At 51.8% G+C, this 26,771-nt stretch overlaps 1 protein-coding gene across 9 annotated transcripts in view; it reads left to right on the top strand.

Moving 5' to 3' along the window:
- Positions 1 to 26,771, top strand: part of PFKFB3 (6-phosphofructo-2-kinase/fructose-2,6-biphosphatase 3) — an 82,379-nt gene that overhangs the window by 37,434 nt on the left and 18,174 nt on the right. For 4 of the 9 annotated variants that reach the window (XM_032258171.1, XM_032258169.1, XM_032258170.1 and 1 more), the window contains exons 1-5: positions 15,229 to 15,681; positions 23,640 to 23,765; positions 25,171 to 25,267; positions 25,940 to 26,006; positions 26,500 to 26,574. In XM_032258171.1, coding sequence (XP_032114062.1) covers positions 15,606 to 15,681; positions 23,640 to 23,765; positions 25,171 to 25,267; positions 25,940 to 26,006; positions 26,500 to 26,574 — 441 coding nt within the window. In that variant the 5' untranslated portion in view covers positions 15,229 to 15,605. Of the gene's footprint in view, positions 1 to 15,228; positions 15,682 to 16,393; positions 16,500 to 23,639; positions 23,766 to 25,170; positions 25,268 to 25,939; positions 26,007 to 26,499; positions 26,575 to 26,771 lie in introns of those variants that run through there. The other 5 variants (XM_032258175.1, XM_032258178.1, XM_032258173.1 and 2 more) reach the window with 2 other exon arrangements.

Genomic DNA, 26,771 nt, shown 5'->3' with positions numbered 1-26,771 from the left:
CCTCGGCCCCCCAAAGTGCTGGCATTATAGGCATGAGCCACCGCCCGGCCCCGTCTTTAAACAGTGACCAATTACGGGTACACATGACATACTAAATAACAAAGATTAAATCTATTTCAAGCTGTCAAGTGGCCAAACACCAAAGGCTGCCACAGGAAAATTATTTAAAGATACATTTGTTTAAAAATACATTGATTGATTAAGAAATTAGAAATTGAAACAGAACTATTTCTACTTGGGGTGTGAACCCCATATCACACTCTGAATTCCCACCAGCAGGGACCGCTCAAGACCCACTGCATGCCCAGGGTCTTGACAAAGGAATGCCCTACCCACTCTACGGCCCAGACTACCCAAGTTGGTCAAATGTATGCCTAAATGCTGGATCAGCAGTTTCACTTAATACAGCAGTTCTAGACTCAGAGACTTTTACACAGAGGTGAACCCTGAGATCATTCTGAACTTGAGGTACAGAACAGTGTTTTGTGCAGTCACAGAGTTGCTGAGAGGCAGAGCTAAGATGGGGGCTCGGGCCCCCCCAGAATCACAGGATCCTTATGTGCAGGGCTAGTCAGAGGCCAGCGGGTTTGATTTGCAGCTGTCGGGGAAGTCCCTCTGGAATGTCTTTGACGGGCAGGCATCGGGCTGCTACATTTGCCATCTCTCTGGCTCACTGCCGTCCACTGTACAGGGAAGATATCTCCTTCTACCTGCAAATCAGATCTGGTTTCCGTTCACAGGAGCAATGGGATGCAAGACAACCCTGTGGACTCGTCAGTGGCTCTCACCTCCTCTCACAGCCTCGTTCTTTTCTCCCTGTCTCACTCATTTGTTTCCTTTTTTGAGTTGGAGTCTCGTTCTGTCACCAGGCTGAAGTGCAGTGGCACAATCTCGGCTCACTGCAACCTCTGCCTCCTGGGTTCAAGCGATTCTTCTGCCTCAGCCTCTTGAGTAGCTGGGACTATGGGTGCATACCACCACGCCCTGCTAATTTTTGCATTTTTAGTAGAGACGGGGTTTCACCATGTTGGCTAGGCTGGTCTCGATCTCTTGGCCTCGTGATCCTCCCATGTCAGCCTCCCAAAGTGCTGGGATTACACCGCGCCTGGCCTTCCCTGTCATGCTCTTTAGCTGTTTCTCACAGGGATGGTTTCCAGTTGGCTCGGACACCCTGGTCACACCCTGGTTCCTTGGGGGTAGATGAGTTTATGAAGACCAAACTGGATATGAGCAAAAGCACTCTTGAAAAAAATATATTCAACCAATCTCTAGATGAGCATTTTTTTAACTGTCTAGGCCCACCTCAGATGTCTGAATAGATTTCCTCTGATCAATGACATTCTCCAACACACACACACACACACGCTGCTTCTTGAGGAGGAGTACACAGAAGGGAACACGATCCAATCTCAACACTGGCGATTATAGACCATTGCATTCTCTCATTGGAACCCTACACATTGATCCAGCCCAGCCGGGAATAACATCTCGTCAGCAGCCCGCATTGCTATCCAAAAGCTGCCTGTTTTTTTTTTTTTTTTGGTTTGATTCGGCTCTATTTTTAGAATGTTTTCCACTGGGAGAAGGAAGAAATATGAGGGAACAGAGCAGGGAGAGGTGCCAGCTATCGCCAGCCCAGGATTGCTCCATGGCATGCGTCTACACTGCAGTCATGGGCTGGCCGTGCCACACACAGCCTGGCCCCGGTGGGTCACCCGGCTGTGCTTCCCATACCCAGCAGAACGTGTTGTGGGTTCCCGTTTCTGTTCTCCCCAGTCCTGAGTTAGGAAAGTCAGTGGTTTGGACATTGACTCTTCCCCTCACTCGTGTGTGTGTGTGTGTGTGTGTGTGTTTGTGTGTATGTGTGTATGTTGGGGGATGGCCATGATCTGCTGGGGAAACCAGTGGGTGAAAATCAAATCATAGAGTAGCCAAAATCAGAGGGAATCTATTCAGACATCTGGGATGGACCCGCAACTTACAAAAAATGCTCATCGAGGGATTGGTTAGCCTAACACTTTACAGTTTTTCCAAAATGCTTTTGTTCATACCCAATTTGGTCTTCATAATGACCTCTTGAGCAAGATGGGGTTGCTATTCTCATTTTACAGATGATTTTACCGTGAATGGCCGTTCATCCATCTCAGAGCCCTGTGGTTACTGCAGGATGTTGGAAGCTGCTTCCAGCTCATGATGTGAGCCAGTACTCGCTCCTACTTAGGATTATATATTCAGGTTGGACGTGGTAGCTGACGCCTGTAATGCTAGCACTTTGAAAGACAGGAGAATTGCTTGAGGCCCAGAGTTTGAGACCAGCCTGGGCAACATAATGAGACCTTCGTCTCTACAAAAACAAAATATAAAAATGAGCTGAGTGTAGTGGCATGTGCTCATAATCCCAGCTACTCAGAAGGCTGAAGTGGGAGGACGGTTTGAGCCCACAGACCCTAGGCTGCCCTGGAGTTGTATGATTGCATCACTGCACTGAAGCCTGGGCAAATCAGCCAGACTCTGTCTCAGCAAAACAAAACAAAACCAAAAAGGATTATATATCGATGAGTTGAATCATTGCAGACGTAAACATTGATTCATCAAGCAAGCATATACTGAACACCTTCCCCGTGTTGAACACTGGTAGAGTCTGGTGATTCAAAGATGAACAGCTGCCCCTGTTTCTAAGGTGCTTATAGTCCGGTGATTACTCCCGGGTTTCTATTAATATGTGTATTTCATTGAGAACAATAGGAACCACTGGTCTCTGCGACTTGGGAAGTGGAAGAGAGGCTTAGACAGATAAGGTGTAGACAGGATCAGAACCCGTGTTGAGGTTCTAACTCCCAAGCCATGTCCCCAGCCACACACCACACAGTCAGTGTCTTGCCTTCCCATTCCTATTGGATAAGCTTTGGAGATAAGACAAGCCTGGCTGATCGCAGCTGAGTCTGTAAACCTTGTTATGCAGAGGTAACCTGGGATTGCTTCTTGAGTCCCTGCTTATTTCAGCTCTTGACATCACAAGATGAATTCCCTCTTTAGTGAATTGCACAGACTTTTGAAAACTATGCTTCTGCTGCTCTAAAGTCCAGGAGTGGGCTCCTTAGCCTGAAAGATGCGCGTTTTAATGGGATGTGACAGCTGCTTTCAAACATTTGAGGGCGAGCAACTGTTGTTGGAGGGGATGCAGGGCTTGTCCCATGTCCAGCAACAGTGGGGGATGTTCCAGTACAAGCGGGGGATGTTCCAGGAATATCCGCTCGGCTCCGTATGAGCAAGTGTCTTTCCAGCCAGTAGCGCTGTCTAATAATGGAGCAAACAGCTTGGAGCCAAAGAGCCAGAGGTCGAAGCTGAGGATGCCAGAAGGACTCTTCAAGGGCTTTGTGAATTCAGTGGGAAGCTGGGCTGGAGTGACCAGCTGATTTGTCCCTTTGCACAGTTTGTCTGGTGCTGCACGTAGAGAATTTTACTTTCTTTAGAGAGATGAGGGGCATAGAACACCAACACTCTTCTTACGGCAAAGGTAGGATTCTGCTCCTGTTTCTTTTGTCTGTCTTTCTTTTTTTTTTTTTTTTGAGACTGAGTCTTGCTCTATCACCCAGGCTGGAACGCAGTGGCACAATCTTGGCTCACTGCAACCTTCACGTCCTGAGTTCAAGTGATTCTCCTGCCTAAGCCTCCAGAGTAGCTGGGATTACAGGCACCTGCCACCACGCCTGGTTAATTTTTATATTTTTAGTAGAGACGGGGTTTCACCGTGTTGGCCAAGCTGGACTTGAACTCCTGAGCTCAAGTGATCTGCCTGCCTTGGCCTCCCAAAGTGCTAGGATTACAGGTATGAGCCACTGTTCCCCGCCTCCTGTTCTTTTCCATTTACGATTTGGGAGAAGGTGTTGTCAGGGTCATAGAAGACCCTTAGACAGGAGACATGGGGTGGGTAGTTTAGGAATTAGTAGTGGCCGTGTTTCCCTAACCCCAGAGGGGCTTTGCCCAGGGCTCTTCAATCGTTTTATCTGGGCCTCATACATGTTTAGAGTTTTCTTTGTCTTGTTGTATCTGGGTCTACCCAGTACAGTCACTGAGAAGTTGTCTGGCAAGAAACAAAGCTACTTATGTTCTAGGTCAAATTTCCAGGGCTTAGCATGAAAACAAGTAAGGTCCAGGTGTCCAGGGGCCCCCGCAACCACAGCACACCTCCCGGGTGGCTGGCCATGTCCGCATGGGCCACTGCCACCCAGGACTCAGACTTTCCTTTAGAATTTGGTTTTGGCGGTGCACCCAGGGAGATTGAGTCACCAACCAAACTGGTAAGAGAACGCAGATAAACGTGGTTTGCTTCCGGTGGATTACAACTGCCAGCAGAGAGTATTTAGGGGGCCTCCCTGCAGAATTCTCTTGGAGGAGAAGGTAGGTGGGAGTTAGAGGCTGTTGTGTACGGTGAGGCCGAGAGGGGAGAATTCGGGCTACTGTCTTGGCTACTCTGGCAGAGCCAAGGTAGCCTGACACGGGAGTTTCTCAGTCCATTTTACATCCACTCGTTCTCACGGCAGATGGTGATCTCTGGGGAGGTGAGAGCCCTCACTATTTACTGGGTGCAGTTGCAGGTGCCAACAGCCTGGTCTTTTTCTACTCTGTCCCGCCCCTTGTTTTCAAGCCTCTGAGAGGAATTTTCCAAAATCAAGCTTTCTGGCTCGCCTTCCTCTTTTGCTTTCATAAGGATAAACACTATTTGGGGGAGAGGGCGGGAGAGATTGAGCGCCAAGGCCGTGAGACAGTGCAGGCAGCGTGCTGCCTCGTGAGCTCGCCTTTTTTTTTTTTTTTTTTTTTGACACAAGGTCTCGATCTGTTGTCCAGGCTGGAGTGCTCTGGTGCAGTCACAACTCACTGCAGCCTCCACCTCCCAGGTTCAGGCGATTCTTCCACCTCAGCCTCCCAAGTAGCTGGGATCACAGGCACCTGCCTGCCACCACACCAGCTAATTTTTTTTGTATGATTTTTTGTACAGATGGTATATTAGTCAGGGTTTTCTAGAGGGACAAAACTACCAGGATATATGCATCTATCCTATCCCGTACATCTATCCTATAGATGTATATATCCTGTTAGCTCTGTCCCTCTAGAGAACCCTGACTATCAAGGGTTATATAAAGATATAAAGGGAGTTTATTAAGGAGTATTAACTCACACAATCACAAGGTGAGGTCCATAATAGGCCATCTGCAAGCTGAGGAGCAAGGAAGCCAGTCCAAATTCCAAAACCTCAAAAGTGAGAAGCCAACAGGGCAGCCTTCAGTCTCTGGCGAAGGTCCCAGAGTCCCAAAGCTGAATACCTTGGAGTCCTATGTTTGAGGGCAGCAAGCATCCAGCACAGGAGAAAGACGGAGGCTCAGAGACTAAGCCAGTCTAGTCGTTCCACGTTCTTCTGCCTACTTTTATTCTGGCTGAGCTGGCAGCTGATTAGATGGTGCCCACCCAGATTGAGGGTGGTTCTGCCTCTCCCAGTCCACTGACTCAAACGTTAATCTCCTTTGGCAGCTCCCTCATAGACACACCCAGGAACAAGACTTTGCCTTTTTCAATCCAATCAACTTGACACTCAATACTCACCATCTCAGATAGAGTCTTGCTGTGTTACCCAGGCTGGTCTCAAACCCCTGTCCTTAAGCAATCCTCCCCACTTCAGCCTCCCAAAGTGCTGGGATTACAGGCCTGAGCCACTGTATGTGGCTTGTTTTAATCATTTATACTGCATTTTTACTGTACCTTTTCTTTTTTTTTTTTCTTTTTGAGATGGAGTCTTGCACTGTCTCCCAGGCTGGAATGCAATGGCACAATCTTGGCTCACTGCAACTTCTGCCTCCCTGGTTCAAGCGATTCTCCTGCCTCAGACTCCTGAGTAGCTAGAATTACAGGTGCCTGCCACCACTCCCAGCTAATTTTTCTATTTTTAATAGAGATGGGGTTTTGCCATGTTGGTCAAGCTGGTCTTGAACTCCTGAACTCAGATGATCCACCCTCCTTGGCTTCCCAAAGTGCTGGGATTACAGATGTGAGCCATGGCACCCAGCCTTACTGCACCTTTTGTATGTTTAGATATACGAATCCCTACCACTGTTACAGTTGCCTACAGTCACACGCTGGGCAGGTTTGTAGCCTAGGAGCAACAGGCTGTACCATGTAGCCTAGATACGTAGCAGGCTACGCCATCTCGGTTTGTGTAAGTTCACTCTCTGATGTTTGCACAATGACAAAATTGCCTAGTGGTGCATTTCTCAAAACACATCCCCATCATTAGGCAACATGTGACAGTATTTCTTTTCTTCTTCTTTTGCTTGAACAGTAAATTAGGACATCTTAAAACTTTTGAGAAGTACACAAAAAGCCCAAGGCATCCTCCACATCTTTTACAGTTTTTTAAGGAAGAGAAAACATATTTATTATTCCTTAAGTGGAAGTGAATCGTCATAAAGGTCTTCATCTCTGTTGCCTTCATGCTGAGTTGACTGGGAAGGAGGAAGAGGGGGTTGGTCTTCCTGTCTCAGGGGTGGCAGAGACAGAGGAAAGTCGGGGAACCTGTGTGATTCAAGTGTGTTTTTCAAGGGTCAAGTGTATGTGTCTGGCTTTCACGACCTAATATTTTACATAGGAAGCTTATATCTCTGTCATAAATGAAATGAACATAAAGTTTCCTTTTCTTTTACTGACTTTTTGTTTTACCAATCAAGGTTTTGCTATCCTCGGAAATGACTAGAATTGCTTTTATTATTTTCTATTTTCTGGAATAATTTACTTAGATAAATCATCTGAGGTCAGGAGTTCAAGACCAGACTGGCCAACGCGATGAAACTCTGTCTCTACTAAAAATACAAAAAGTAGCCGGGCGTAGTGGTGTGCATCTGTAGTCCTAGATACTTGGGAGGCTGAGGCAGGAGTCTCACTAGAACCTGGGAGGTGGAGGTTGCAGTGAGCCGAGATCACGCCACTGCATTCCAGCCTGGGCGACAGAGCACGACTCTATCCCAAAAAGAAAAAAAAATTTACTGAGATGAAAATTATTTCTTCTTTGAAATTCTTTTAGACCCCATCCATTAAAACCATCAAGGTTGAAACTTTTTCTTTGAAGTTAAGATAACTGCTATTTCAGTTCTTTAGTAGCTGTTGGTCCATTTGGAGTTTCTGTGTTTAAATCTGAGAGGAACGATTGCTTATTTACTGATTTAAAATTTCTTTTACTTATAATTGTTTCCCCTTTCACTGAATTTTTAATTTGCTTTCCTCTTTCTGTTTTTTTTTTTAAATGCAGATTCAGTTTCATTTCACACAACTGTGGGTTTCTTTGTTGCTGTTAAATTGACCTCTGTGTAGTGGAAGGTGTGCACCTTTTCTGCAGAGCTCATTGAGGCTCTCAGGTGTGACCCTGGCAGCCTACAGAGGCTTGAATATCTTTGAGAGGCTGCTCATTGTTACCATGTGCTAAGAAGCACTTTTCAGTGTAGGATCATTGTAAGTTTTTAGTTATTTTTATTCACCTTGATATCAGACTTTTAAAGATTCGTAGTTATTAATCTCCGTGATAGTTTCTTAAGATGATTCTTATTTGCATATTATAAATGAATACTAGATAACTCTGTGACCATCACCTAAAACACTTGGACCCCAAATCTTGTTAGCATTGTCATTGAAAAGGAGATTGAACATTGTAGTTGGAACATGATTTATTGATTGATTGATTGATTTTATTATTATATTTTGAGAAGGAGTCTTGCTCTTTCACCCAGGCCAGAACACAATGGCATGATCTCGGCTCACTGCCACCTTCGCCTCTCGGGTTCAAGCGATTCTCCTGCCTCAGCCTCCTGAGTAGCTGGGATTACAGGTGTGCGCCACCATGCCCGGCTAACTTTTGTATTTTTAGTAGCGACGGGGTTTCATCATGATGGCCAGGCTGGTCTCGAACTCCTGACCTCTGGTGATCAGCCTGCCTTGGCCTCCCAAGTGCTGGGATTACAGGCGTGAGCCACTGTGCATGGTTTAGAACTTGACGTAATTGGGAAAAACTCAGAAGAATACCAGACTAGCTGCAGATCTCTGGGCCTCAGTTTCATCAATGCTGAGAAAAAAGGGCAAGGGTATATATGTATGTTTTGGGGACATGCTATGAAATTCAAAAGTGAATTCTTAATTCTGACAAGGACCATCCCTTGCTTGACTTTCAGCTCTTGGTACAGCAGCTGTCAGTGAATATATATTGTATGTAAAAAGAAATTAGAGATCTTTGCTTTTGGTTCCATGTGTCCTTGGACTCGGTAGAACAAAACTAAAGAACAATGAAATTTCAACATGAAATTCCCAGTTGATCTGTTCCCAGTTACATGCAAACTTAACAGCGCAACATGGACTCACCCTTAGCCTGCGTGTAGTGTGCTCTTAGCCTCACGCTGCTCTCTCAGGTCCCTACTTGCATTCTAACACGTGGATATTATTCCCTTTGGTCTTAAGTGGCAAGCTCTTGGGAATGGCAGCCATTTTTTTGTAATAGCCAGCATGAGGCTTAGCATAACACCATGATGACAACTATTGGACCACCACCTCCTTCATTCTCTGTCAGAACCCAGGATAATTGAGATTCCTTCTGCAGCCTCCTCTGTGCAGTGTTTGAGAACAGCTACTGCTTGTGTGACTCTTTTTTGCCGTAAGCATGCAAGTTGGTGACAAAGACATAAAACTACTAATATTCCTCCAAAAATCTCTGCGAAGCCGAGAAATAGAATCACCCCTACCCCAAGTTAAAAGACAGCTTGAGCTTGATTTGGTTTTTCCACAGGTGCAAGATTTGGGCAAATTCCCTTTGTATATGTGAATGTCATTTGCAACAAGTGAGGCTGTTGCCAACACAGGCAAATCCTTGCAGAGTTCTTGACCACCTTTCTACCAAGCCCTTCCTCCCTCCATGCCTGAATCTGCACAACTATGCATTGTTTCTCCAGAATTTGAGCAAACTGCGCTATCACTGGCTTTTAAATTTTAAATTTTATTTTATTATTTTTTGAGACAGAGTCTCACTTTTGTCGCCTAGGCTGGAGTGTAGTGGCACGATCTCAGCTCACTGCAACCTCCACCTCCTGGGTTCAATTGATTCTTCTGCCTCAGCCTCCTGAGTACCTGGGATTACAGGTGCCTGCCATCATGCTTGGCTAATTTTTGTTCTTTTAATAGAGACAGGTTTTCACCATGTTGGCCAGGCTGGTCTCAAACTCCTGACCTCAGGTGATCTGCCCTCCTCAGCCTCCCAAAGTGCTGGGATTACATGCGTGAGCCACCATGCTTGATCCTAAACTTTTTATTTTGAAATAATGTTAGACTCTCAAGAAGTTGCAAAATAGTACAAGCAGTTCCATGAACCTTTCACCCAGCGTCTTCCAATGGTGACATCTTCTGTGGCTGCAGTAAAATATCAGAACCGGGACACTGATGTTGGTACAATACTGTGAACTCGACCACAGCATATCTGAGTTTTGACAAGCACAAATACTGTGAAGTCATAATAGTTTTATTTTTTGTTTTAAGACAGAGTTTTGTTCTATTGTCCAGGCTGGAGTACAGTGGTGCGATCTTGGCTCACAGCAACCCCCGCCACCCGGGTTCAAGTGATTCTTCTGGCTCTGGAGTAGCTGGGATTACAGGTGCCTGCCACCACGCCCAACTAATTTTTGTATTTTTAGTAGAGACGGGTTTTGCCATGTTGGCCAGGCTGGTCTTGAACCCTTGATCTCAAGTGATCCGCCTGCCTCAGCCTCTTAAAGTGCTGGGAGGGATTATAGGCATGAGGCCAGCCAATAATACTTTTTTTAAAAAACACAAATACTCTATGTCTTGTTACTGGGGGAGGAGGCTGACAGGGTGTGCGGAATCCTCTGAAAGCCATAGGCAGGTGTGATTCTCAACATGAAGTGCCAGTAGGCAGCTTTAGGAACCTGGTCTCAGGGGTGTCCTTGAGAAAAGGAAACGCCCACAGGAGATGGAGTGACAGGGTCGGGGCAGAGGGAAATGGACTTAGCAGAGGGTTTGCTGGGACTAGTTGAGCAATTTGAGTCACTTCACCCAGAGCCAGGCTGTGGCTGCTGCGTATCCTTCTCACACCCACTTGATGAGACACTAAGTCCACCGGATTGGAGAAAAAAGTCTATGATATTTGTAGAAAAATAATAATTTTTTTTTTGAGACAGAGTCTCCCTCAGACACCCAGGCTAGAGTGCAGTGGCACAATCTAGGCTCACTGCAACCTCTACCTCCCGGGTTCAAATGATTCTCCTGCCTCAGCCTCCTGAGTAGCTGGGATTACAGGCATGCATCACCATGGCTGGCTAATTTTTGTATTTTTAGTAGAGGGAGGGTTTCACCATGTTGGCCAGGCTGGTCTGGAACTCCTGACCTCGTGATCTGCCTGCCTTAGCCTCCTAAAGTGCTGGGATCACAGGTATGAGCCACGGTGCCTGGCCAGAAAAATTATATATATATATATATATTTATTTAAAAGACTTACTAAAAAGTAGAAGCAGTTTTAGGTTCACAGTAAAACTAAGTATTGAGATTTTCCCTGTACCCCCTCCCGCACACATGCACAGCCCCGCCACTATCAGCATCCCCACCAGAGTGGTGCATTTGTTACAATCAATGAACCTAACTGGCATGTCCTTATCACCCAGAGTCCACAGTTCACATTAGGGCTCACGCTTGTTGTACATTCTGTGGGCTCAAATGCATAATCATAGGTATACACTATTACAGTACAGGGTAGTTTCGCTGCCCTAAAAATCCTGTGCTTGGCACAGTGGCTTTTGCCTGCAATCTCAGACTTTGGGAGGCCAAGGCAGGAAGATCGTTTGAGCTCACGTGTTTGAGATCAGCCTGAGCAACATAGTGAGACTCCTGTCTCTATTTCATTTTAAAAAGTTCCTGTGCTCCACCTATTCATCCCTTTTGCTCCCAACTCTTGGTAACCACTGATCTTTTTATTGTTTCCATAGTTTTGCTTTTTCCAGAATGTCCTATAGTTGTCATCCTACTGTATGTAGCATTTTCAGAAACCGGCTTCTTTCACGTAGTAATGTGTGTTTAAAGTTTCTCCATGTCTTTTTTCTTTTCTTTTTTCCCCTTTTCACTCTCTCTCTCCTTCCCTTTCCCTCTCCCTCTCCCTCCCCCCCACTCTGTCTCTCTTTTTTTTGAGACAGAATATCACTTTGTGACCCAGGCTGGAGTGCAGTGGCACAGTCTTGGCTCATTGGAACCTCCTCATCCTGTATTCAAGAGATTCTCGTCCCTCAGCTGGGCACCACCATACCAGCTAATTTTTTATATTTTTAGTAGAGATGGGGTTTCACCATCTTGGCCAAGCTGGTCTCGAACTCCTGATCTCAGGTGATCCACCCACCTGAGCCCCACAAAGTGCTGGGATTACAGGCAGGAGCCACCATGGCTGGCCTCTCCATGCCTTTTCGTGGTTTGCTATCTACCTCCCCCGGTCTTTGATGATGATGGAAGGGTTTGGTGGTTTCAGTGTTTTGTTTGGTGGCTCACTTTTTTCTCTCATAAATGCGATTTTTCACAGGAGCAAATAGTGACACTTGGTGTCTAATGAGCAACTTCTGATTGCTCCCAGCCTGCCATGCTTGTCACCTCTCTCTCTGTCTCCCTCTGGGCAGGGGGTAGGTCCTAGCATGGTTTGAACATTTAAACCTGACTATGGCCGGCACAGGATCATGGAATTGTGGTTGCTTGTGGCTATCGTTACAGCGGCATTTGGGACCTCTGGTAGGAGTTAGATGACATTGGCTGGCTGGGAACAAACGTGATCCTGGAGAAAAACCACTCCACTGTCCTCTCAAGATTGGACGGAGCTCAGTGAATTCAGCTATGTGGGCAAGCACCTCACCAGGCATTTGCTTGGAATTTTTTTTTTTTTTTTTTTTTTTTTTGCTAGACAGGGTCTCACTCTGTCACCCAGGCTGGAGTGCACTGGTGCGATCTTGGCTCACTGCAACTTGTCTCTCCTGGGCTCAGGTGATCCTCCCACCTCAGTCTCCACAATAACTGGGACCACAGGTGTGAGCCACTGCGCCCAGCTATTTTTTCAATTTTTGCAGAGATGGGGTTTCGTCATGTTGCCCAGGCTGGTCTCTTAACTACTGAGCTCAAGCAATTCGTCTGCCTCGGCCACCCAAAGTGTTGGGATTACAGGTGTGAGCCACTGCACTGGCCAGGATCATTTTCAGTAATTGCCCTGCTAATGTCTCATTCTACTCAGGGAAGGTCCTTCTCTGATCTTTCCTTTCCAAACAGCTTAATTGTTGTGGGTGAGTCTGAATCATAGCCTGATCGGCTCCTAAATTAGATTCCACTCAGCATCCTGGGGTTAGGGTGGCCCTATAATGGGTCTCCTAGGGAGCTATCTATCTGCTGTCTGTGTCAAGTAGTGGGGGAGGGGAACCAAACCCAACAAATCCTGCTTCTACTTGGCTTTCTTCCTTGATCTCTGACCTGGTTCCTTGACGTCTCTAATCTCAACTCGCTTTACTTCTTCCCATAAAGCAAGTGGGGCTGCTGACCAGGCAGTCCTGAAGCTTCCTTCTGTCTTTCACAGGTTCTAGGACCGTGACTCGGGACCTAAGAGAAATCATTAATCTGCGCTATCCTTGGCGTTGTTGTGGCTGTAAAAGAATCATTGTATTAGAGGAACGTTTACATGATTGGGGGCGTTTTCTGGACTGCCTCTGTGATACCCAGGTTAGGAGCAGCGAAGATGGCGAAGCCCTAGTTGGACATTTGGGGTAAGATGGGGCATTAGCAGAGCTGGGAAGGAGTTAGGAGGATGTCCAAACTAGTAAACTCCGAACCAGTAAATTACCAAAATACAGTTGCAGCAGGGTTGTTTGTGATTTTGTAGGGAGTAAAGCAGATCCGTCTCATGAGGGCTTTACCCTATCTCACCTGGAGCTGTAAAGGCTACCAGGAGTTCTAGCTGGCCATTAAAACAAAACAACGAAAGCAAGTGTGCATTTGTCCTTGACCTCCACGCACTCCCAGTTTGCACTTAGATGTAAGGAGCGAGAGGGGGCTGAGTTAACTTCCTTTTGGCTGCTACATAGCAAGTGCAGGAGGAGAACGGGGAAGAACACAGTCTTCCCTCCGGACTCTCAAAGCGTTGTTGACAGGCAGGAAAAGTGCCCGGTTTGCGAAAGCTCAGCTGGACCTTTGGGACATCAGCTCCTCGTGCCCTCAGAGCTGGCCGCTGTCAGATGCGTTATCTAGGTCAGGAGATTAGTGATGTCCCCCTGCTGGGGCAGACGCTGTCTCTCTGCTCTCCTCAAGAGCTGAAACCAGCAATGTGTTTGCAAGCTTGGAGGGAGTGTAGCAGAAGGCCCCAGGTCAGCTTGCTTGGCCTGCAGGTGTGCAAAATCGTTGGGCAAGCAGCGGGCGCTCAGGTGCATCGTCGTTCCCCGGGAACCGCGGGCGCTCTTTGCAGGGGTGCAGTAGCCCTCGCCGACCCCGGCGAACTCCAGGGCGGGAACTCGTCCCGGTGGCGCGGGCGCTCGCGGCCTGCAGCCTTCTTCAGGTCAGCCCACTCTTATTTCAGGAGCTGAGTGGGACTCTGCCCTGGGCGGGTGTCGCCTCTGGCCTGTGCTCCCACTGCAGAAAAACAAGTCCAAACGCAACGCATCGGGTTTCTGAACAGCCACCCGAGCGCGGAAACCAGGCGGTCAGCAAAGCTGTCGCGGGAGCTCTGCGAGGGCGGGGAGGGGGGCGGGGTGTCGGAGTGGGGGTCGAGGCGGGGGGGGGGGGGTCCGGGAGTGGGGCTGGGCACAGGCCAGGTGGCCGACGCTGCGCGTTCCGGGGCCCCTCGTCAGGCGGCGGGGCGGGAGGAGTGGAGGCCCGGGCGGGGCGGGCGCGCGGGGTGGGAGTCGCCGCCTGGGCGCGGGCGCCCTCCCGGCGGAGCATGCGGGACGTGAGCGACGTGTGGCAGCCTCTGCGCAGACTTTTTCGCGGCGGTGTCGGTTTCAGCGAGCGCCGCCTTCCCTCCAATCACGGCCCAGCCTCAAGGCCAAGTGTGCACCTCTCGGCCAGGCGGCGCGGCGCTCCTGTGCGGAGGCTCAGTTTGCAGAAATCACATCCAGGTCGTGCCCCGGCGCGGGCGGCGGTTCCCCACCAAGAGCAGCCCAGGTCTTCCCCGCACGCCTCTGGCCCGACTTCACGACTGTCACAGGTCGTGAGCTGGTGCAAACTGCGAGGGCCGAGGGGAGGGGTCACGAAAACACTAAAAAGCGGGGAGGCAGAGCTGCAGGGTATGCGGGACAAGGGTGTGAATTTTAGGGGTCTGCATGAGGGACCGCCCTCAATAATGTTCCCTCGACTTAGGTAATTAACAAGTTGCAGGTGGAAATGGGTCTAGTTGTATTCATTCTTCTACTCGGGGCGATAAAGGTTTTTTGAATGGTGTACATGGTGAGTGTGAAAACCAAAATGCCAGCCTCCCCGCCGCCCCAGGCCACTCCAGTCCAGCTCCCTGGTGCTTTCCCGCGCCTCCTCGTGCCCCACACCGCAGAACTCCCCAGGTTCCCGGTCTTAGGGCTAGGTGACGGGGAGCAAGACTGTTCAAGTCCAGGTTTCTAAGGGATTCAGGAAAGTGGACAGGGTGAGGTAGGAAGGAGGACCAGGGAAGCCGCCTCCCCGCGGGTGACCCGGGTCGTGTCGGGTGATGGGCTCGCGGGTATTATCAGGGAGCAGCCTGGCCCGAGTCCTTACCTGGACTGCACCTGCCCCGGAGCGCGTGTTAGGAATGCAGAGTAGTGGGGCCCCATGGCCCTCAAGGAGCTGAATTGGTAGGATGCACTTTAAGCAGCTTTCCCAGGGAATCAGCTGCGGGGTCCACACTGGGCAGAACTGCGTCGCTGCTCTCCTCCGGGCCAGCACCGTTGCGGCGAGGGGCCGGAATTATTCGGAGAAGCTGTGCCAGACGTCCCGAGGGGACCACGGGACGCGGGGATAACAAGAACCAGGACTTTCAGCAGGGCTGGGCGCGCTCCAGGCCCGGGGCTGGGCCGCAGGAGCTGGCGCGCCGCCGTCGCCGGCCCGCAGGGGGAGCCCGCCGGCTGCCTCCGGGTTCGCGGATTCTCCTCCCCACGTGGAAGGGGGCTGGGACCCAAGGAATGCGGCCCGCCCCGAGGCTGACGTGCGCGTCTGTGGCCTGCCCGTACTCTTTAAAAGCCGGCGGTGCGCGGGGCATCCCAGCAGAGTCGGAGAGGAGGCGAGCGTCAGGCCTGGTGGCGGAATCGCGGCTGTCACTGCGCCCGAGCATCCCCGAGCTTCCCGAACGGACGAGCCGGCCGTGTCGGGCATCCCCAGCCCCGCGTCCCTGGCAGCGCACGTCGAGCCCGACACGGGCGAGCGTCCGGGACTTAGCCCAAAGCACGTTTCCCCTGGCAGCGCAGGGGACGCCCGGCCGCGCGCCGGCGCACGACCCCTTCTCCTCCTTTGTTCCGGGGGTCGGCGGTCGCTCTCCGCCCGGAGTCGGCATCTCGGCCCCGGGAGGCGGGCAGTCGGGCTCAGCCGCGAAGATGCCGTTGGAACTGACCCAGAGCCGGGTGCAGAAGATCTGGGTGCCCGTGGACCACCGGCCCTCGTTGCCCAGATGTAAGTGCAGCTGCGCGGTGCCGGGCTGCAGGGCGCGCCGCGCGGGGCCGAGCCATTGTGTGGGGCGGCTTTGTGCCGACGCCCCTCTGCGGGGGGCGCGCCCGTGAGGGTCGGGCCGGCTGGGCGGGGCGGAGGCCGCAGGCTGCGCGTCCTTGGCTGGGCGGCGGGGGCGCTGTGGCTCGGTCCCCGTGGCTGCCCCGCCGGCCTGGAAACTGCGAGTGCGCCCGCCCGGGCTGCGGGCGCCGAGACGAGGGTACGCGCGAGCCTGGCCAGGCCGGGGAGGGGGCCCACACCCTCAGAGATCCCTGTCCAGGACCCCCGTCCCGGGCGCCCACGGCCGGACTGCAGCCCAGCGACCCGGCTGCTCGCGCCTCCGCCTCTCTCCACCGTCCGGGTCTCCCCTCTCTGCCTCTGTTTCTTTCTCCTTTCCCCCCTTGCTATGCATTCCTATCGCCTCTCTTCACTTAGTAACCTACTTCTCTGTCCTATTTCCTCTTTCATATATAGGTCTCTATTTCTCTCTGTTTCTACCGCCTCGTTCTCCCACTCCGTGTTTCTTTCTGCATTTATCTCTTTCTCTTCCGCGCATCCCCAGTGTCTTGGGGGCGCCCTTCCGTGCTGGAGGCGCCAGGAGAGCCACCTGGAGCCACGCTTGTGCCCCCGGCTTTGGGGAGGGTGGGTGGTTTGGTGAGTGCGCGGTTGGCGCCGCTCCACGTGCCCTGGGCGCATGCACTCCCCGGTGCTCGGAATTGGCTGGCAGTGCCCTGCCGCGGAAAAGGGCGGGTGGGCAGCGCAGAGAGGCGATGCCGTCTCTCCAGGTAATGCGCTCCGGCGCCCATGGGCTGGGCAGGGAGCCGCCTGGTGCGGTTTCGCCCAGGTCAGGTCGTAGCCTGAGCGGTGACCGTGGGATCCAGGTGCAAACTGTCAAGGTGGCTTCGCGTCAAGGGCGCCTGAGTGCAGGCGGCTGGCAGGGTTGCCCGCCTGCCACGTTTCTTAGGACGGCCCCCGCGGGACTTGACAGCTCTTCTGGAGGCCTGCCCGGTCTGAATCGGTCTGAATCACCGGCCTCGTCCAGACCTGCCCCTCTCCCTACACCCACCCCTGTGGTGTGCCCTGGGTGGGGACGTCAGCAGAACTATCCTGCTGGACTTGAGAGTTCTGGGGTAGCCCTCAAGAGAGGTCTTGTTCCTCCTCTTGGTGAGGTGGCCCAGGGCTGGGGTGCCCAGGTCTGGGGCTGCAGGTGTGTTGCCCAGCTCTGTCAGATGCTCTTTAACTGGGGTGGCCCATGGCTGTCTTTGTGTAAAACCTGTAAGTGGTGTGGAATGAATCTCTTTAAATCCCCAGGGAGGTCTGGCCAAGGCCAAATGCAGAAACAACTTTTGCATGAAACAAGTATTATTCTATGGCACTTGGTAAACTGCAATGTAGGCTAGTCCATATATGTACATACATGTGATCGCATGTGTATGCACCCGGTCTGGGAGGAGCATCCTGTGTCTTCCGGGGCTCTGAGATCAGCTGGCATTAGCTCAGTAGTGATTTTGAGAAACACCAGCGTGGAGCAAGGCATCCCCCCTCCAGGCTTGGATACTGATCCATTGGATTCCATCAACCTGCACGTCTCGCACGCAGTGAGAGATTTGCCTAAGAATCCCTGTCAGAATCATTCAGAGCTGGGGGGTGGGAGTTTGGCTAAAGCCGATGGATTAATTCTCTTGTCCCGCCCATGGCTGGCATCCTCCTGTGTGGCTTTGGGGTGTAGTCTCAGACACATTCCTTCTTGTACAAAGATCTGCAGCCTGGGCATCACATACCCTTATTTCAAGTGGAGGTGTCTTTCTGTTTGTATAGTCACATTTATCTCATACTGGAATGGAGGGAAGAAGGTATTTCTATTTGGGATCTTTCCTAATATTCTTCGTCAATTCTCTATTGGCATCTGGGACATTGGGTGGGTCTGTTCTTCTTTCTTTCTTTCATTTCTTTCTTTCCTTTTGACATGGTGTCTTGCTCTGTTGCCCAGGCTAGAGTGCAGTGGTGCGATCTTGGCTTACCGCAACCTCAGCTCCTGGGTTCAAGCGATTCTTATGCCTCATCCTCCCAAGAAGCTGGGATTACAGGTGTGCACCACCATGCCCAGCTAATTTTTGTATTTTTAGTGAAGACAGGGTTTTGCCATGTTGGCCAGGCTGGTCTCAAACTCCTGGCTTCAAGTGATCCACCTACCTCAGCCTTCCAAAGTCTGGGACTATAGGCGCGAGCCACCATGCCCGGGTGGGTGGGTTTTCTTTCTTCTAAACCTGTTGCCATATTTATAAGTAGTCTTCTCATTGGGGGTCTGAGGTAGAGTCCCCTGAGGTTTATTATCTATTTATTCATTTTTGAGGCAGAATCTCATACTGTTACCCAGGCTGAAGGGCAGTGGTGCGATCATAGCTCATTGTAACCACCTGGGCTCAAGTGATCCTCCCATCTCAGCCCCTCCCGTAGCCAGGACTACAAGTATGCAACACCACACCCGGCTAATTAAAAAAAAAAAAAAACATAGAGATGGGGTCTTGCTATGTTGCTCAGGCTGGTCTTGAACTCCTGGCCTCAAGTGATCCTCCCACCTTGGTCTCCCAAAGTGCTGAGGTTACAGGCATGTGCCACCATTCCCAGCCTCCCTGAGGTTTATTGCTGAAGGAGGGTGGGGTGTCTAGGATGTTGCTGTTTATAGACAAAGAACAGTAAACAACCAGACATTACCACATCACAAGCTGCGTGATCTTCCTGCCTCGGAGGCACATTAATGCAAAGCCTTCTTGCTACCTCAATGTGGTGGTAGATGTTTCTTACAAAACCTGCAGCTTCCTTTGCATGTAGCCTGTAGCTCCTGCTGACCTGCTGAATTTGTGAGTCAGCATAATGGGCAGGAAGTACCTTTTTGACTGGCAGGGGCTGGCTTTCCTTTCTGTTCATCATTCCTAAAATTCAAGAGCCTCTGTGTTCAAGTCGCCACCTGTTTATCCACTCAGAACCTCAGTTTCCTTGTCTTACTGTTTACTTAATAGGGCAGTGAGGGATCCCGGGTACCAGGCTGAGTCCTAAGACAGTGCTTGGGACTTGGCATTAACTCAGGAATTGCCATCATCAGTGGAGCAAAAGGGAGATTAGTACTGGTCAGTGCAGGGTTGTAAACAGCAGGTAGAAAGACAGCCTCTTAAAGCACCAAACTTTCTTTTTTGAGAGAGGATCTCACTCTGTCATCCAGGCTGGAGTGCAGTGGTGCAATCACATCTCATCGTAGTCTTGAACTCCTGGGCTCAAGCAATCCTTCTGCCTCTGCCTCCTGAGTAGCTGGGACTATGGGTGTGTGCTGCTATGCCTAGTTAATTTTTAAAGGTATTTTTGTACAAACGGTGTCTTCCTGTGTTGCCCAAGCTGGTCTCGAATTCCTGGTCTCAAGCGATGCCCCCGTGGCCTCCCAAAGTGCTGGGATTACAGGTGTGAGCCACTGTACCTGCTCTTTTTTCCCCCTCTCTTAAATACAGTGGAATGAGACAAACTGCCAGCTTGTCTTTGCTCAGGATTTAGATGGACACAGCAGGAAATTAAGTCTGAAGAAAGGTTGAGGTTATACCCAAATGTGGATGAAAGGCTTTCATCTCTGTAGGGAGTGACGCCGGCTGATGGTATTCTACCTTGAGGAAGCTGGGCCGGTGGTGTCCTAGAGAAATCGCTACCGTATCCCTGGGTAGCCCCTACAGTTTATTTTCTAGGACACATTCTGCGTTAAGGTTTGGGTCAGTGGGGGATGCATGCTGTGCGGGCTGCTGCTGTCTGTCCAGGCATTGCACACTGTCAGAGAGGTTAGTAACTTAATCTAGCCGGGAGAGCAGGAATAGGAACCCAGGGGTGCCAGCCTCTCACTGTCCAGGTGGGGGATTCTCCATCCATCTGGCTGCTGCTTTCCATAACTGGCTCCTTGTGTCACTGTATCCCTTGGCTGAGTGTTCACCAGCCAGCCTTCAGTTTTCCTTTGGCTTCCTGTGTGCGTTCACCTGCAGGGAACGGGCCCCAGTAGGCAGCCTGTGTTGTACACTAATGGTACTGCAGGCTTGTAGACAGCCAGGGCTTAGCCCAGAGGCACTACTCAGCAACACTGACCCTGTCTTCTCCAAGTAGCCTCTGTCTCATGGGGGGCCCAGGGTGTAAACCTAGTGCCTGTGCCCAGTGAGTGAGCATTGTGAACATAGCGACCTTGTAGAATTGAAGCTCTGCTCCTGGGACTTGGTGACCTTCTGGGAGGTCTTACCCAAGTGACCATGGTCTTAATCATGACAACGCTTTGAGCATGAGTCCCCCAGACTCAATTCGGGTGTTTAGTCTGTGACCCAGGGTCTTTACGCCGTTGCTTCCTTCCCCTGTAACGTGTGACATCTATGTTCCCCTATGCGTGTTTCAGTTGACATCAAAAGTCCACATCTAAATACATCTAAGTTTCACAACTTTCAAAACTTTTTGTGTGTGTGAAAAAGAAGTTAAACATTTACATAAAATGAAATGGGTCACACAGTTACTCTTTGGGAAATCTTGTGTTAAACTCATTACTTTTTTTTATTGAGGCAGAGTTTTGCTCTGTCGCCCAGGCTGGAGTGCAGTGGTGCAATCTCGGCTCATGCAGCCTCTGCCTCCTGGGTTCAAGCGATTCTCCTGCCTCAGCAGATGGGATTATAGGCGCCGGCCAGCACGCCTGGCTAATTTTTGTATTTTTAGTAGAGACGGGGTTTTTGCCGTGTTAGTCAGGCTGGTTTCAAACCTCAAATGATCTGCCCGCCTCTGCTGCCCAAAGTGCTGGGATTACAGGCGTGAGCCACCATGCCTGTCCAATACTTAGGTTTTCTAATCATTGTGCCTTGGGCAGAGATCCAGGCAGGGTGATGACGCAGGCGGGGGAGTGTCTTTTTTTTGGTGGTTACAAAGGCCCATTGAGAAGAGAAGAAGAAACTGAGGGTCGTGGAATTAGAAGCGTGAGGTGGTGTACTGTGTTTTGTGGTTTTTTTTTTTTTTTTTTTTTTTTGATGTTTCTGCAACCGCCGCCTCCCGGGTTCAAGTGATTCTCCTGCCTCCGCCTCCCAGGTAGCTGGGATTATAGGCATGCACCACCACACCCGGCTAATTTTTGTATTTTTAGTAGAGATACATGGGGGTTCACCATGTCAGCTAGGCTGGTCTCGAACTTCTGCCCTCAGGATCTGCCTGCCTTGGCCTCCCAAAGTGCTGAGATTACAGGCGTGAGCCCTGGCTGTCTACAAGCCTGCAGTACCAAAACTCACCACCACGCCCGGCACCGTTCGAGAGTAAGACTCAAAGGTTTAGTAAGGGTTTGTGATGACCCTGGGGGTATCTGAGGGTAGGGACAGCTGCAAACACCTCTAGCGCCCTCTTTGAATCTTCCTCTAAGAGAAAACAGGGAGGATGGCTCTGCTTTGCCAAGAAGGGCCTGGGGGTTTTTTGGGTTTGAAATCCAGTCTGAACGTTTGCCTTATGTTGTTTTTTTCCCTCCCCAAATGTCTACTGCTAGAGGAGATTTATTCCTATGATTAGTGGGTAGACATAATCCTCCGATGGATAAATCAATCAGCCTCTGCTTCCTTGGGGTGGTTCCGACAGAAATATTCCATGCATGTGCACAGCTGAGAGGATGTGTGTGTGTCTGTCTCTGTGCATCTCTGGGTGCTCTTAGGAGCAGCGGCGCGGTGGGGACACCTGGTAAGACCAGGAGGGACCCTTGGCCTGGGGGAAGGGTCAGTGGATGGGCATTGTTTCCAAGCGATCGCTGCCACTTCTCCGATGTGGCAGCTACAGCTGCCGGAATGACCCTCGGCATGGTGGGGCGTGTCTCGCTGGTTTTCAGGGAGGCCACCACCTCTCTCCGTGCCTCTGGGGACACAGGAAAGCCCCTTGGTGCCTTGTGCTTGTTTGTTCTGCTCATGTGCTCAGGGTGCCCGGCTTCGCCGCTCAGTGGAAAGCATCTGTTTTCGAGGAATCTGTTTGTTCCAGGTCACTGGATGCCGAGGGCATGCCAGCCCAGGGCTTTTAGCATCTTCTGAGCGTCTGTCGATCCCCTGATAGCCTGTCTGTCTCGTCACTCTGCCTGCTGAGAAGGTCACTGATGGTCTCCAAGTAGCATGGAGGGAACAAAGGCCCTGCACGCCATGCCTGCCTCCCTACCCCACCTCCAGGCCTGGGAGCAGATCCTGGACACTGACTCCAGTTTGGAGCCCTGTTGCGGGGTCCAGCTTACAGAGGGGCTTTTCCCTGAGCCTGTGCCCTTCTGCGGGGCGGTGGCTCCCCCTAGCCTAAGCCTGCTCTACTGGGATGTCAGGGCTTCTGTCCGTCCGACGTCTGCCCGGCCCTGTGTGCTGCTTTCAGAGGTTGCTTTCAGAGGTTTCCCTGCAGGCCGTGTGGCCACATCTGGGAACCATGGGTTCCCAGTCCAGGCTGACTGCGTGGCATGAGTGCTGGGCAGCGCCGCCCAGGCGGGAGCTGGCAGGCCGCATCTGGCCCTGCAGTTTTCGTATCGGTAGGGTGCGGGAGTCGCCCAAGGGTCTCAGAGCCAGGTGACAGCCGGGGAAATACGGGGCCTTCAGCTTCCAGAACACGTTTCTTCTGATTGCTTTCTGCAAAACCCAGCAACGCCCCCCTCCCTGCTGTTTTGTCTTACTGAGATGCCGAGGCACGTGAGACCCTTGTGCAGCAGCAGAAGCCAGGAGGGAACTGGCAGGCCAGGGCATCTCCAGGCTACCTGGAGATGGTGGTAGAGCCGGCCCCTGCCTGGGGCTTCGTGACTGGCTTTTCCCTTGGCAGGGCCCCAGCATTCATCAGAGCCTGGCACCAGAAGAGGGGTCGAACAGGGTGTGGGAGGCTCAGTGGTGGAGGATTTACCTGTCCGCTGGGGGTGATTTTAGCATTCTGGCTCTCTGACTTACTTTCATTTGATAAACTCTTTTCATTTTCTTCTATTTTTTTTTTTTAATTTATTTTTTGTAGAGACAGGGTCTTGCTATGTTGCCCAGGCAAGTCTCAAACTCTTGGCCTCAAGTGATCCTCCTGCCTCAGTCTCCTAAAGCACTGGGATTACAGGCACGAGCCACCATGCCTGGCTGTAAACTCCAACTGCCTTCTTTAAGATGTTTTTTGAGAAAGGCTGCCCATGCCTCCTGTGTGGAGGTTTGGACACTGATGGTGGGACTCTCTGTCTCTTGGTCCCCTGGGTCTCAGCCCTTTGCCCCTCTGTCCAAGAGAGGAATACACTGTCTTATTAGCCCCACCATCCCTGGGGAGAGGAATCCTTTCCTCTCACCCCCAGGAGCACTTCCACTTCCCCTGTGGTATTAGTCACTGGCTCCCCGCTGGGTTTAGCACCCTGGCTATCAGCTTGGGAATCTGGGGTTGGGACGGTCTTTGCCAAGTAGAACCTAAAGGCAAGATTGAGGGACAATGTGTGACCAGGGGCTGTGGCCACTAGGGTTGCCTGGTGCCCCTTGATGGTAAAATGCCAGGGGCTTCAGGGTGGGGAGATGAAATAAAAATTTCAGTGAATGCTGAATTATAGGCTCACACCTATAATCCCAGCACTCTGGGAGGATTGTTTGAGACCCGGAGTTGGAGGCCAGCTTCAGCAACACAGCGAGACCCCATCTCTACAGAAATAAAAAAAGTAGCCAGGGATGGTGGCGTGCACACTTGTAGTCACAGCTATTGGGAAGGCTGGGGTGGGAGGATGACTTACGTTCAGAGGTTCAAGGCTGCAGTGAGCCGTGATGAGCACTGCACTCCCGCCTAGGTAACAGAGTGAGACACTGTCTGAGAAAAACGTTGGTGAAATTCTGCGGCATTACTTTTGGTGGTGGACTCTGCCCCTCTTCTGCAGTCACTTGGTCAATGAGACGCCCTCTTGCTTGTTTCTGCAGCCTGTGGGCCAAAGCTGACCAACTCTCCCACGGTCATCGTCATGGTGGGCCTTCCTGCCCGGGGCAAGACTTACATCTCCAAGAAGCTGACTCGCTACCTCAACTGGATTGGCGTCCCCACAAAAGGTGAGGCCGGGTCTCGAGGCCGATCCCCTGCACGTGCAAACACTTGACCTTCAATCTCAGCTGCTGGTTTCACAGGCAGGACCACCCCGGGCGCATCTGTCCCCAGGTTGGGGAGTCTGATCCCGCCTCCTGCGTAGCCACGTTTGCCTCCACACCCTTTGTCTGTTGGGTTTTTTCTTACTGGCCGTTGTCTTTCCCACTCTTCTGTCTGACTCAGATTTCACCTCCTTCCAAGCCATCTCCGGCCACCTAGGTCCTTAACATTCCTTACCACTCAGTTGTAACTCATATTGCTCTGCTGATGGCCCTAAGACTGCATACCATAGATCAAAGGTCTTCAACCCCAGGGCCGCAGACCGCTCTGTTGGTGGCCTGTTAGGAACCTAGCCGAGGTGAGCGGTGGTGAGTGAGCATTCTCACCTGAGCCCCGCCTCAGGTCTGATCAGTGGCGGCACTAGGTTCTCACAGGAGCGAACCCTACTGTGAACTGCGCATGTGAGGGATCTAGGTTGTGTGCTCCTTATGAAAATCTTATGCCTGATGATCTGAGGTGGAACAGTTTCATCCCAAAGCTGCACACCCACAACCCCTCCCTGTCCATGGAAAAAGTGTCTACCACAAAACTGGTCCCTGGTGCCAAAAAGGATAGGGGCCGCTGTTGTAGATGATGCATTTATGAATCTCTGCCTGGTCTTCCCAGCTAGATGGGGAACATCTTGTGGATGGGGACTGTTTTTTTTTTTTTTTTAATTTTATTTTAGATTTGGGGGTAGATGTGCATGTTTGTTACATGAGTATATTGCATATTGATGGGGACTGGGCTTCTGGTGACCCTGTTACCCACACAGTGAGCATTTGTACTCGACTGGTTATTTTGCAACCCTTGTTCCTCTCCCACCCTCCCCTCTTTTGGGGGGATGGTTTTTATGCTTACCATCCCCACTGTTCTCACCTCAGTGCCCAGGAACTGTGGGACACATTCCCCTGGCCCTGGCCGCTGCGCCCGCAGAAGGGCTGAGCTAGGCCTGGCAGTGGGTGTGAGACCCCACTCGCTTTCTGACACCGTGGGTGGAAATTTGTTGACCCTGTTTTTTCTAGACCTGGGGCCTCCCCCACCCTTCTCACAGTCTCAGTCTCTGGTTTAGGACATCGTGAGACTGGGATTGTAGACTTGGCTGGAGGACACAGTGTCACAGAGCCTGTGGTGGGGGCCCTGCAGCAGGACTGGGGAAGCCAGGTGGCCTGCTGCCCTCAGGAGCTGAGGGGAGCGCAGGGCGGGGTGTCCACACTGGTTCCACGCCGTCCTGTCCGTTCAAGTGGGTGTGGTTGGCTGGGCGGCTCTTCCTTTGGATACTGTGATCCCACTCCCACTGAGTGACCAGGCCGTTCTCTTTCCCGCCCGCAGTGTTCAACGTCGGGGAGTACCGCCGGGAGGCTGTGAAGCACTACAGCTCCTACAGCTTCTTCCGCCCCGACAACGAGGAGGCCATGCGAGTCCGGAAGTAAGGCCATGGCTGTGGTTTGCTGTGCTGTGAGCCAGGCTCTGGAGGGGCAGAGAGTGCCAGCCCGAGGGGTGGCTCTTGCTGGTGGCCGTCAGGCCTGTGCGGTGTGGGAACAAGCCCCCCTGCCCCTCTGAGGTTGCTGCTGTCCTCTGTTCCCTGCTGGCCTCACTGCAGTGACCCTCGCTGGGACAGAGCCGCAGCGGCGCTCTCACTGAGAATAAGCAAGTCCTGCTCATTGGGAGTGTCCCTTCATGTTTGGAAAGGATTTCTTGTTTAGTGCGAGTTGACGTGAAACCGTAGTGCAAGGGGGCTCGGCCCTGGCTGTGCGTTGCAGCCTCCTGGGGGATCTAAAGCCCTTGATGGCAGGCCCTGCCCCAGACCAGTCAGTACCACTCTGGGTGGCTCTGGGCAGCAATTTCTCAGCAGCTCCCCCAGTGGTTCCCCGAGCAGCCCCCAGCACGAGCACCCTCCCGAGGGTGCCCGAAGCTGCCTGCGAGGGGCCCAGGTTGGAAGCCTCTGGGCCTGAGGGGTGCTGGCCAGCCTGCCCAGCGCTGAGCAGTGTAGATGGAGCCACCAGTTCCTCTGCCTGTCGGGGCGCCTGGGGGGTTGTGTGGGCTGCTTCAGCGGATGCACCCGTGCTGACGTTCCGCGTCTCTTTTCTGTGTGTTGCAGGCAGTGTGCCTTAGCTGCCTTGAGAGATGTCAAAAGCTACCTGGCAAAAGAAGGGGGACAAATCGCGGTAAGTCCAGGGAATGTAGCCGGCTCAGTGTCCCGTCCCACCCATGAGGGGGTCCTCACTGGCCTGGGCTGTACCAAGACTCGTGCCCCCGGCCCTGAGGCTGGAGGGAAGCAGGGGCTCAGGAAGGCAGATGTGGGATGGCCTCAGGGACTCGGCCCCTCTGTAGCCAGTCCCCCACGTCCAGGGCGGGCAGGACCTGGGCTGCCCACAGGACCACTGGCTCTTTGTTGTACGCTGTCCCACTGCACATTACTGTTTCGTTTGTTTGCTTTTGGGGTATTCCCCCGACACTACCACCCCTGAGTGCTGTTGGCAGTGGGGGAGGCCTGCCCCTGAAGCATGCCCCGGAGCGGACGGTGGGCAAGCACCGTCTCCCCTGGAAACACTTTGGGGGCTTATTGCTGGCGATGACGGGTCTGGCATCCTTGCTGTTATGGTAAATGTTAAACTCAAACTTAGAGTCTTCCTCCCGGCCCTTCGCTCCCCACATCAGGTTTTTGACGCCACCAATACTACCAGAGAGAGGAGACACATGATCCTTCATTTTGCCAAAGAAAATGACTTTAAGGTGAGCTGAGTGTCTTGTCTGGAGCCAGAGAGCTCAGGAGAGAGGAAGAGACCTCAGGGAGCAGCCTGAGTCCTGCTCGGTCCGTCCCGTCTTGCTGCCCACGTTTCGCTGCCTTAAATTAGGGCGTCCGTGCGGTAGAGCTCTTGGGGGCATGGGGTCTTCCAGAGGGGCAGTGGCAGAGGTGGCAGTGAGGAGGT

This window comes from Sapajus apella, unplaced genomic scaffold (assembly GCF_009761245.1).
Source record: "Sapajus apella isolate SASKATOON/1434 unplaced genomic scaffold, GSC_monkey_1.0 scaffold100, whole genome shotgun sequence".
NCBI classification, from domain to species: Eukaryota; Metazoa; Chordata; class Mammalia; order Primates; family Cebidae; genus Sapajus; species Sapajus apella.
This window is presented reverse-complemented; position numbering and strand designations above follow the sequence as displayed.